Source organism: Podarcis muralis, chromosome 3, assembly GCF_964188315.1.
Source record: "Podarcis muralis chromosome 3, rPodMur119.hap1.1, whole genome shotgun sequence".
NCBI classification, from domain to species: Eukaryota; Metazoa; Chordata; class Lepidosauria; order Squamata; family Lacertidae; genus Podarcis; species Podarcis muralis.
In genome coordinates this window covers 67,603,163-67,615,910 of record NC_135657.1, presented here as the reverse complement: position 1 = coordinate 67,615,910, position 12,748 = coordinate 67,603,163, and the positions used below count along the sequence as shown (strand labels likewise).

General features: G+C 42.2%; 1 protein-coding gene across 9 annotated transcripts in view; it reads right to left on the bottom strand.

Moving 5' to 3' along the window:
* Positions 1 to 12,002, bottom strand: part of FAM184A (family with sequence similarity 184 member A) — a 65,089-nt gene extending 53,087 nt beyond the window's left edge. For 8 of the 9 annotated variants that reach the window (XR_013392267.1, XM_077926046.1, XM_077926051.1 and 5 more), the window contains exon 1: positions 10,944 to 11,970. Coding sequence is in view for 8 of the 9 variants with exons in the window: in XM_077926046.1 (XP_077782172.1) it covers positions 10,944 to 11,117 (174 nt within the window). In the remaining variant the exon portion in view is untranslated. Of the gene's footprint in view, positions 1 to 10,943 lie in introns of all 9 variants that reach the window. The other variant, XM_077926047.1, reaches the window with a different exon arrangement.
* Positions 12,003 to 12,748: the final 746 nt, after the last annotated feature.

The following is a 12,748-nucleotide window of genomic DNA, read 5'->3' as shown; positions in this document are numbered from 1 at the left end:
ATTGCAAGCTAAAAGGTCATGTTTATAAATTACGGTAACTCAATGTCTAAAAACTGAACATCTTTAGCAAGCAAATGATGTAAAAAACTTATAGAACTGTGGCTTCAATATGTTTGGGCGAAAGTCTCAAGGCAAATAACTTAGTCTAAGAATTTGTACTTGTGCTTGGAGGCATTTACCCAAATATGTATGTGGTGGTAGCTTTACAACGGGTGTTTGCCACTGTATGTTACTGAATATGTACAGATTCTGTATGTATGTTGATATACCAAGTTCACATTTTCATATTGGGTGGCATTCAACTAAGTTTTACATAGACCCCCTGAAATAAAGGGGCATAATTTAGTAATGTTCATTAATTTTAATCAGTCTATTCTTGAGTAACACTTAGTTGAATACCCACTGCTTCTAAAGTATTTTTCATTGCTAAGTATTATGCATAGAATATTTTAAATAAAATCTGATTCTAATCAGAGTGGAGAAATTTAGAGAAGCTCGTACACTCAGGCAACAGGCTTATACTCATGATTGCCTTTCTGCTGCACCAAAGAATGCTGACCTTCAGGGGATGATTTTATGGGATGGGGGATGCAACTGGAAAGGGGATGTAATAAAGCATGTAATAAAGCTAGTGAGCATGGAAAGCATCACACACCTTGGAATTCTGGCTGTTTGAGCGCTGTTATTCCTAGTATTTTAAAACAGCACTTATGTTCAAGTATGCATGCTCAGAACCACAGCTTAAGGAAGACTGAGTGAGCAGTGGATTCTATAGTCTCACACAATAGGTTTTCCTGGCTCCACTCTCCTCTACAAATTACTACTAGAAGGGGGCTAATGGTCCTGCAGGAAAGGTGTGGGTATAGCAGGAGCTGCAGCAGAATGGGAAAATTGGAAGAATTTTGTTGGGTGGGGGACTGCCTTATACAAGCGGCTTTTCCACTCACTCAAGATATTTCTTGATCCAAAGTTAAGCATCTTTCATTTGGATTGTAAAGACATTCAGCAGCAGCTCATCTTAATGCCTGATCTTGTCACATCAAAGTCGCAATTTGTGTTTCTTTGTGATATTTATAAATGAATGCTAAGGTTATCTACTCAGTTGCATTGAAAAAATGCAACTTATCATGGTATTACAGACAAAGTAGCAGGCAGATAATCATAAAATGTAATTACTTTGTTAATTAGTTACTGAGCAGCATTCAAGACAGGAACTAAAAATAAACTCGCATTCAACTTCAAGCTATAATAGTATTGGAGCAGCTACTAGAACAAATGTTAGCCAGCTGTTACCTTGAGTAAGAAGAGAGATATGACAAAAATCAGATTATAATATTAAAATTATCATATTGAATTCCAGTTATCTATGTCACCCCTGTGACACAAAATAAAAGCATAGCTAGACAGGTAGACCATGACTAGAGGAGATGATGCCACGTTCAGGGCTCATGCTTATTGTTTTAAGAGATGGTAGGAAATAAAACAGTGGCAAAGGCTGCAGTGAATTTTCCTCTTTAAATAAACTGTTGCTGTCATCAGTACCTAAGCAATTAGGATATAACTTTTTCATCCACTGAGTTAGAAAATCTGACCAACAACAAAACTGAGACTTCAATTACGCTATGCCTACCAAACTGATGATGTACACTCAACAGTCTTCTTTTGTTTGGATTTTTTCCCCTTGCAAAATGGTAGGAGAAAATGTCAATTAATATAATTTTTATTGTTCCATGTAGCAAGAAAACATATTTGGGGAGCTTTAAATATATAGGATACTTAATTCCCAACATTTATTTTAGCAACAAGATAACATGATTGCTTTGGGTTTCACACTATTTGATAATAAACACTATTTAGACTTTCCAACATAGACTATTAGAAAAACTGTGGGGTGAAATGGAACATAAAACATCATTACTAATAAACAAAAAGTAAAACTTGCAGCAGTATAAAGAAGACTAAACTGTATGAAGGATGTCTACAGATTATATACTCCCACAATTCATTTTCAAATGATTTTTGTGAATGCTCAATCTGCTAGGATGACAATCCAGAATATTTGGCTCAAATTGCTTTTTAAAAGACTTCCAGAGTGTTGAGGTGTAATGCCAACATGTTAGGGCTTTCAAAAGACTTGTTTTCTGTAAATGTAAAACTTGCAAAGTGACTGAGGCTGCTATCCTACGTGAGAATCAGCCCCATTTAACTCAGTGGGACTTACTTCTGGGTGCACATATAAATATTTGTGCTATAAAGTAGGTGAAAAGGTAAGAAGAGGAATCTCAAATTTCCAAACCTATACTGAAGGTTTTCCAACAGCTCAGTAAATTCTGGCCCAGTTCAGTAAGATGATCCATAGCATTTTGTGACAGCTAAAGGTTTGTAGTCCCATTGGTGATTGGACTTTGGATCTGGTGTAAATTTACTCCAGCTTAATTTACAACACTTTGCTTTATGCCCCTTTCTTGTGCATAAGGATTGCTCCCTTAGCCAATATCCTGAGCAGAAATGACAGCATTGGTTTAATTTTTTTATACAACTCAATAAATACTATTCTGCCTCCCAGATCACAACGTTGTGAGTCCCTTTCTCACCCATCATATCATCATATGTAACATAATTTATAAATTATTCCCTTGCTAACTTCCCAAATCCATTCCCCCCTCTATTCCTTTTTTTATATGTCAATTTCAGTTTCTCATTTAAAAAAAAAAAAATTCTCAAGGAAACTCATCAGGATTTTAGTTGAGATTTTTCCTAATGTACAAATTTTTGTATAGGATTTTACCTAATATACTATTTTTGCAAATAATTTTTCCTGATATAATGCATGTTCCTATGCTATTTTTGGAATTACAATGGTACCTCGGGTTACAAACACTTCAGGTTACAGACTCCGCTAACCCAGAAGTAGTACCTCGGGTTAAGAACTTTACCTCAGGATGAGAACAGAAATCGTGCAGCAGCAGGAGGCCCCATTAGCTAAAGTGGTACCTCTGGTTAAGAACGGTTTCAGGTTAAGAACGGACCTCCGGAACGAATTAAGTTCGTAACCAGAGGTACCACTGTATATGCATTTATATGCACACTTCACCCTAGAATATGCATCCCTAGCTGTAACCAAGGTTTGTTCTTAATTTATTATTTGTGGTTTGTCTGGGGGAGAAAAGACAAAAACCTGGGTTTGGTTGAAATGCTAAGCCTTACTATGGTTTAGCCCAACAATTAGTAAAGCAGTAGGGCTGTGAGAGGAGCACTGTAGCTCCAATCTTTCCTCCAGAAACAGGCACATTTGCTCATTTGCGCTAAGCCACTGGAACCCTGTGAATCATACTGTCCCCTTGCTAGCACATGTATAAATGAATACGGAACAAAAGGTGTGTGCCTCAAACTAAGTTCTGGACCATTACAAATCATAGCGCCTTATATCCAGGGTAGTGTTCTCTTATGAGACTCCATGGCATGATCTCTGACCAAACACCTTAAAAAATGAACATAAAAAGTTCCATTTGTTCACATATTTCTGGAAGGTTTTTGAGCATTGAAGCCATCTATGCTGTAAGGATTTTTTTTTTTTTTTTGCGGGGGGAGAGCTATCTTAGGGAAACTCTCTGACCCAAATCCTACCATTGTTTGAGGATATAAGCATCCATATGATTACAATAGATATTCAACCACAGCACAGAAGTAGATAAATTCAAGGAAGCTTCTCTCACACGGCTTTGTTTTGTATTTATCTTCTTAGCATAGAAACAAAGTTTTGGCTTCCAGAATGCTTGATTACTAAAAGAAGCTGACCCAAGAAAATGCATGCTCATTAAAATTCTGCATATATACAACTGTGCAGAATACTAATTGGCTTGACTCAGAGAAACTTGTACAAGAGGGCAGTACATGTAAGGAGTATGGTACTTAGATCAACATACTGTAAGTACTTGCATTTGCATTAGGTTGGTAATAACCAGTTTGGAATAGAGACCAGTTGCCCACACTTCATCGCTGTTGTACCCATTTAACTGTGATCACCAGCATGCTAATGCAGCAATGCAGCCAACATGCACAGGATTCCTTTGTAAATTACATGCAGAAGGATTCTACATGGATTTTCACGAATGAAAATTAGACAGATGGACCTGTGTGCGTGCCATATGCAACGTGGAAGCAGAAGACACTGACTGTGGAGGCATAGATGGTTCTCGCAAACCATAGTCTAGCACTATGTGGATGAGCCTCCATGAATCAAATGAAACATTGAGCTTGCACATTCCACACTCCCATCTCCTGTGCAGACAGCAGAAGAACATCCACATAAGTTTTTGCTTTTAAAGACGTTTGGCTTAGCATTATGTAGAATGCAGTGATCCTGGTTTAAAACAATGGTTCGTTAACAAGGCAAATTTATGATCCATTGTTTGAAGCTGACACAGCAGAGTGTATTTTAAGCCAGGATTCCTGGTTGATTAAACACATTTCGTCAAACTCCTTATGGTGAAAGATATATTGACAGAAGTAGCAATGGACTGTCAGGCCTGGCCTTATGAGCCATGAGGTTCAGATATGGATGGGGGCAGTGGATCGTACCCTCAATCACCATCTGACTGCCCTGACTAGCAGACCACCACTGCCTCTGCTCACACCCAGCCATCCACCACTGTTGCCACCTACCTGCCCGGCACTAACTTGGCAGCACAGTCCTTTCCTCACTCTGAAGAAAAAGTTACTTCTAAAAAGTAAATCTGGCACTGTTGTGTCAAAACAGCAGCACCTCAAGGTGCTGTGTGACCTTGCTCATAATACCTCACTCTGAGAAAGGGCACTTTCCTCAGAGTGAGAAATTGAGAACTTACACCACAGGAGTGAGCAAGTAGTAGAGGAGCCAAAGCAGTGAGGAAGAAAAGGTGACATGGTCCACCCAACTCTGGCAGTGCAATGTTTTGCATCAGCCCTGAGAAATGAAGATTATTCCTGTCTTTAGAGTTTCATTGACTTTAGAACTCCTCCTCAAAACTAATTTGTACAAACTGCAGATTAAAGAATCTGGAACATATGCTATTTGCTGAGCTGCTGAAGAACTCTGACTTACAAAGACACGTGTACATATAGTCCAGTAACCATTACAAAAGTTAAACAATGCTATGCTGTATTAGAGCATAATCAGCAGCAAACTGTAGGATTTCATGTATCCATTGTTAGTGATATGCAGAGCAGACCCACAGAAATATCAACAAACTTCACTAACTTTAGTCCATGCATTTCAATGTGTCTTCTACTCTGAGTGTGACTTAGTTGGATAAAACCTATGCTTTCCATCTTCTCAGACCTGACGAAAGATCCTACTATTATACAAAAGTAGTCAGTCTCCAAGATGTCATACCCTTTTTGCATTGTTATTACAGACCAATGCAATTATTATTTTGAAATTTTACTTTGGGTGAATTGTCTACACTCATTGAAGCCTAACTACTACAGACGAAAAGAAAGGAGCTCTGTCATAAGCATTTTCACATAGACAAGTCTGTCAGTCTGAAATGTTTGTTACAGTCCAGGCAAGTTGCCAGCATTTCCACTCCAATACATTAATTGGTAAAAGGAACAAAGATTCATTCTACAACAAGGAGTGTTTATTTCCCTTCCTCTCTCAAGACAAAGAAACACTACACAAACCTGAAGAAACTTTATGCATGTATTTGAAGTTAACATATTTGGGAACACATCCATTACATTTAAAGCACAAGATACCTTTTATTCATGTAGCCCTGGTACAGAAATAGTTGACATTAGTTATTCAAGCTTTTATGGGTAATTCATATGTCACAGAGGTGGTGGGACAAATGAGTTTCATATACTGGATTAGGCTGCTTGCAGAACAAGAGGTAATTCTGCTCTCCCCAGGGAGGTTCCTAATTCTCATTTATTACCCATCCAACTGCAGCTTCCCACCCAACCCCCAGCATCCCATGCTGTCCCTTAGGATCCATTGATTCCCATGAGCATCCATGAGGGTATGGTTTTGTGGCAAGCAGATAAGCCCATTCCAAAAGTAAAAACCAAGTCACAATATGTAGGATCCAACCAACTGTGAATAAAGCTCAGCCCATTTTCTGGTTGTTTGCACATGGTTATTGTATTTATGTGTATATATAAATACAGTTATATATTTATTGTAAACTACTTTGAGATCTTTCAGATATTAAGTGGTCTATAATTCGATACAATAAATAAATATATAAATAAAGCTGAGGACTGCTGCTTCCATTCCTCTCCTCTCCAGAAGTACAGACCAGAACAAAGCAAGTCAGTTCTGCAAAATCCTCCAGCAGTTTGCCTACAACAATTTGTGACAGAGGGAAGGCTACCAGAGAAGATTTCATTTCTAATGTTCCCTCATTAGGAGAGTAGTGTGTAAGCACTGGACCTAGAACATGATAGTGAAGGGTCACTGCATACAAGAAATGACCACCCCTTTGCAAGAAGGATTTTGCTCACCAAATTCAGGGCACGTTTAGTATGTGAGACGCCTTAAAATTTGCTGGAACTCAATTCCAGTGTAGACTTTGTGACATCTTCATCCTATATACTGAGTGCTGCAACCAAAACAGCACCATCCACACATGAGATATCAGCAGGGCTGGTGAATCCTGAGATCTGCAGAAGTACAAAATGCTTTTTGCTGCCTATGTTTTTTTAATCAACAACCTACAAATTAAACAATGACAACACTGTTTATGTGTGCAGCTGCACAAGAGGGAGGGGTAAGACACAGAGAGAAAACATATGTCATACACTTTTGATTTCGTCAATTGAGTTTGAAAATGTTGTGAATAACCTCACATACTGTATGGTGTATATACTGTATTCATGTTCACTCTGCTATTCTTACAATATTACTATTTGTAATACAATCAATTCAAAATTATATGGATGAGAGGGATGAGTGAATGAAAGGTGAAGGCCTACAAGGTTGTCAAAGAGGAAAAGCAAGTTTCAGCAGTGGCTGATGGCTACCTCAAACAAGCAGGACTTTGTTTTAATATTTCAGGGGTGGGGGCGCAGATGTCGTATTACAGGGTGGTTGTGCCTTCTGTCTCAGAGGAAGCACAGGGAAGCAAGGGGGAGCCAAGGCTTACAAGGCAGGAGGTTGCTGCTACTCACCTTCACGGCCTAGGACCCTTGTACCTACGGGACCGCCTCTCCCGGTATGTCCCACGGAGAGCCTCAAGGTCCATAAATAGCAACACCCTAGTGGTCCCGGGCCCTAAGGAAGTTAGATTGGCTTCAACCAGAGCCAGGGCCTTTTCAACTCTGGCTCCGGCCTGGTGGAACGCTCTACCACATGAGGCCAGGGCCCTGAAGGATCTGCTTTGTTTCCACAGGGCCTGTAAGGCAGAGTTGTTCCGCCTGGCCTTTGCCCTGGAGCCAATTTCATTCCCTCCCCCTTTCTTTTCCTTTCTCCTCCTGCAATGAGGCTACATTTTAATATTTTAATGTTTCAATATTTTAATGTATTTTAAATTTGTTTTTAAGTTGTATTCATTCAACTTGTTTTTATTATTGCTTGTTAGCCGCCCTGAGTCCAGCCTTGGCTGGGGAGGGCGGGGTATAAATAAAAATTATTATTATTATTACTACTCTACAGGGAGGTTCTTGTATGTGCGGGGTGGCAAACAGCACAGGCTAGAAAGTGATGTTGCTATCAATGTAGCTTGCTGGAAAGCTCTTCTTGCTCTGGGCAGCTTCCACACTTGGAAAGGAAGAACTTCCAAGGGTGTAGATCCAATTAGCTGACAGTCAGCCTAGTTTGTGTCTTCAAGGGCTTCTAGCCATCAATTCTCAGCCAGAAAGGGTTTTTGCTCTGGGCAACTACCTAGCTAAGTTGAAGCTTTGAAGGAACAAAAATTCAAAGTAGTGAAATGTTCAATGGGGAAGAAGCAAGAGGACACAACATCCCACACAATTAACATTTTATTGTGGCGTCTCACTCAGTCCTTCTATTTTCAGTTAAATCATCTGAATGCCATCACATCAGTAGCTAAAACCATACAAAAGGAAGGCATGAGCAGACCTATTAACACAATTTTTTTTACTAACACCCACAAAAGGCGGAGAACCCCAGAAAAATTCAAATGAGGACTGAACACGTTCAGTACACACAGAATGCTGAATGTGGGATGGGGGGAGGACTTGAATAAGGTATACTGAACAGCAGTAGAATGCAACATTTTATTGTAGCTCTAACTTGTCTACACTGCATTTAGCAAAGAAGGAAGGCACTTCCTACAGAGCCCAAGTACAGTCATACCTCGAGTTGAAATAGCTTTGGGTTGAGCGTTTTGGGGTTGTGCTCCACGGTGACCCGGAAGTAATGGAACATGTTACTTCTGGGTTTCGCCGCTCGCGCAGATGTTCAAAATGACATCACGCGCATGCGCAGAAGCGACAAATCACAACCTGCGCAGGTTGTGTTCGCTTCAGGATGCGAACGGGGCTCTGGAACGGATCCCGTTCGCATCCAGAGGTACCACTGTACCTTTTTGCTGTAACTTTATACAAAATAACTATTTCATATACCCACAGGCCACATCAGATTCCCCTTTGTGACACACAGTCTGTATATTGTGCATTTTTAATAACTTAGAACATCCAAGTTTCCTCAAATGGCATGGAGATGAAGTTACAAAGTTAATGCCCTCCTATACACTTTATTGTATTTTAACACAAGAGCCTGCTGTATCATACAAAGGTTCATCATATCCAACATCCCACATCATATCCAACCTCCCACAGCAAGGACTTCTGCTAATGCAGTGGGACTTCCCTCTGCTCCCCCATGCACTTCAAACTGGCTCTGGGAGTTTAGGAGAACCCTCAGCATAGCACACAGATGGAGGAGAGGAAAGATCTTTCCGTTGGCCAAACAAAATGTTTGTGTTGACAGAAAGGCTGGAAAAGTATGATATTGAATTTCTCCTGCATCTTTTATCTTTGTAAGCCAATTCAAGATGTGTAAAAAGCAGGATATACATTAAAAACACATACAAATATCAAGAGACTCCAAAGCGACCAACTCTCATTGGAATTAATATAAGCATTTGTTACATTAGCATAAAATATTTTTTTTTCATATATACATAAAACTTAACATACCCCTTTTAGTACAGATATTATTATTACTCTAAATTACCATCCGTCTCCCACTTTTTCAAAACACAATTGCCCAACACCACCAAATCATCCACAGATTTATTAGCATAAAACAAACTTGCCACAATGTTTTGAACAAAGAGTACAGGATTACAACTGTATACATTTACAGAGGCTGATAAACATACACCTTAACCCATCCCCAAATCTACCAGTTTAGGCTGGATAGCCTGAGCATTCTTTTTCCTTGGGATAAAGTTTTGCACTTCATTAAATAGCCATCCTTAAATAAGGTTAAAGAACACTGTTCCTGGCTTTAGAGTACTGTACAAAGAAATATCTATATCTTTGTTTTTCTTTCCCAAACTTACTATGCTTCCATGCTAAAGGTTTATAGGCACTGACCTTACATTACATTATTCCAGGAAGCAAGCTCTAGTACATGGGCAAGCAGAAAAAGCTGGTGGAACTATGCAGACACTCTCCCAAATAGAGCATTTACAGGGATGTAGAGGGGCTGAATCAGCTCGGAATCACATTACAGCATCAGATCTGATTCCAGCCTGGAGCACCAGCTCCAAAGTAGGACTGTGGACCCATCTTCTATCCCAGTCAACTTGAGCAGGAAAGGTGTGGATGGCCAACATATTTTTGTAAGGTATTTACTAAAATATGCCAGAAAAGTGCACTTGAACAAGAAGTCTGGAATTCTGGTTCTCACCAGTTGTATCTCACATGCCAATGCTATAGTACATTACTTGGATCTTCTAAAGAGGCCCTGCTCTGGAATCCATCTAAAAGGCAGACTTTTTTAGCCTCCACCAGGGGCCCTGTCTTTTTTGTAGCAGCCCTGATACTATGTAACTCTCCTAAGAAAAGTTAATTAGCATCCTCCCTGCTGGCTTTCTGAAGGGAGGTAAACACTTTTAGTTTCAGTTCGCCCTTGAGATCTAACAATTGCTGTGTTCACAGTTTTTTGCTGTACAATACTGCTACTTTTCTTTTTTGTTGGATCTTTCTTTTGTATTACGTTATGCTTTACCTTTTGTAAACTGTTATGAGGAATGAAAAGCTTAAAATTAAACAGGTAGGCTTTAAGAAAGTTGACAACAATCTAAATCACCATTAAAATTATTCTAGAGTGATTCATTCTGTGGAATTATTATGCAAAAAGAATTATACAATAGGAGCTAAAAAAAACCTTACTACTTGCATAAATGAAAGCACCAATGTTAAAGCCAGAGATCTATAACAAGACAGCAATTTAAACACATGAGATGATACGTAACAGGATTCCAAACATAAGACAAAACATGCAACCTGAGCCTATGCATGTTTACTCATAAGTAAATCCAATTGTGTTCAATAGGGTTGACTAGCAAGTGACTGTGCATAGGATTGTAGCCCTTGTTCCACACAAATGCTACCCTAAGAACAGATGCAACTTTTATGCTTAAAGAGGGACAATGATAAATATTAGTATTGCTATTAGAAGGGTTCTTCTATTAAGTGGATATAGAGAAATAAGTGCAACACTAGACACAACCTTATCAAGGTACTCTCTGCAATAACTGACACAACAGCTATTGTAAAATTAATGCAGCCCTCTCTTACAAGAAATTTTGTAAGATTTAAGTGGACAGCACAACTGAGACTTTACTCTCTCCAATGCAGGCTTTTAAACACACTTTTTAAGGTTCAGAAAAATTTTAATTTTTTGGGAGCAAGAAAAGAACAAATGAATGCTCTACTAAATTGGGATGGGGGGAGAGATGCTTAGGGGATGGAGGGCTCCCTCCTACCTTGGTGAGCTGCGCTATTTTCTTGCTCATTTTGAGATGGAGATCCTGATTATATTCCATGCCGAGCTGGGAGGAGGCGGCCGACGAAGAAGTGGAGGTGGTGAATTTTCCAGCGCTCCCCGAGGAGCTGCCGCTGTAGTAGTGCTGCTGCCAGCTCATCCCTGGTGTCGCCATCTTCCACAGCAAAGAAACCCTGCCAACCGCTCTGCCAAGCGCCGGGGGGAGAAGGGCGAGGGTGACACGAAAATAGGGGTGGGGGAGGAGGGGGGATTGTTGAGGTTGCAGGCGGAGGAAAAAGACAAGGATAGAGATGGAAAGCAGCTAATGCTGGTGGCAAAGAGGACGGCGGGGGGGGTGAAGGGGGGGGAAGGCGAGGGGGGGCAGGTCAAACTACCTCTTCACCTCCCCCCCTCCAGTCCCCGCTGCTACCTCCTCTCACTCACAGCGTCTCCCCTCGTCCCCCTCCCGGCCTTATTTGCCGCTCTGGCTCCTTCTGCACCATTTTCTTTCGTGGGGAGGGGAGGCGGGTGAGGGACCCACAGACTCCCCGCTCCTTGCCCTTCAGTTCAGGTAAGGGAGGAAAGGATGGGGCGGTGGGGGAAGGATCTCCTGAGGTAACCACAAGCCGCCCCCTGCGGGCTCCTCAGAGATTCCTGCTGCCGTTTCCTTTTTAAACCTCCCCCCCTGGGGCAACGGATAAACGAGCGAGGACGGGGGGGGGGGGGAGCGCGCGTCTCGTGCTCTCCGTGCCCGTCTCCCCCTCACAGCGGCGCCTTTCCTCCTCCCGTTCTGGGAGCGGTGCTCCCCGCGGGACCCTTTCCCGGGTCCCGCGAGGGGAAGGGGAGCCCGAGCGAAGCGCCCCCCCGCCGTTTCTCTCGCTCGGGGGGGCTCCTCTTCCCCTCCCGGAATTCGCCTCGAAAACAAGCGGGCAAAGCGCCCCCCCCCCCCCAAGCGAGCGACGCCGACTGTTGCTACCGAAGCCGACGCTTCCCGCTCCGCGCTCTTTGGCCACAAGAGGCCAACGCTCCGTTACCAGGGTCTCGGAGAACTGTTTACGCCGCGCGCGTGGCGTCATTTCCGCCGTCCATCCTTCTCTCCCCCCCCCCCCCGCGCGCCCGCCGCCGTCAGTTCCCGCCCCTTTCAGTACCTCGGAAAGGGACTTAATTTTAAGTTGCGCACGCGCAGATGCGCTCTCCAGGGTGGTTAGTTAAAACCTTTACGGCGGGCGCGCTAAGAGGGAGGCGCGAGAGAGCGCCGTGTGCTATTAAGACCCACAAGAAGAGAGACGGCTCTATAATAAGCATTGCTCTCCCGCGGTGGCGTCACGAGCGCGGGCTGCAGCAACGGCCAGGGCGGACCCAGGAGCAGGTTGGGTGGCGGTTGCTGGGCTGCTTCCCGCCATTGTGATCCTTCGTTGGGAACGATTGCAAATCACCTCTCCCTCTCTCCGAAACATACACATCTGCTCAGAACTCCAGGGATTCTTCTCAAATTATAGTGTACATATACACTTATGATGGCGAAAGATCGAAATAAGAACACAAGGAGAGTCTGCGGGATCAGGCCAGTTGTCAACATCAGATCCAATATCCTGTTGTCACAGCGGCTGGACAGTTTCCTGTAGACACACGAGCCAACTCCTAGGGGCCAAGGTCCCTTTGTCACCCCCCAATAAAATATATGAGCTCCCCACCCCCCAAGTTAATGGGCATCACCATTCAAATGGTGTGGGTGCCCCACGTCTTGCGATCAGTTACATGAGGCTCCCCCAATATTTTATTCAAGTTGGCATCCCTGTCTATGGG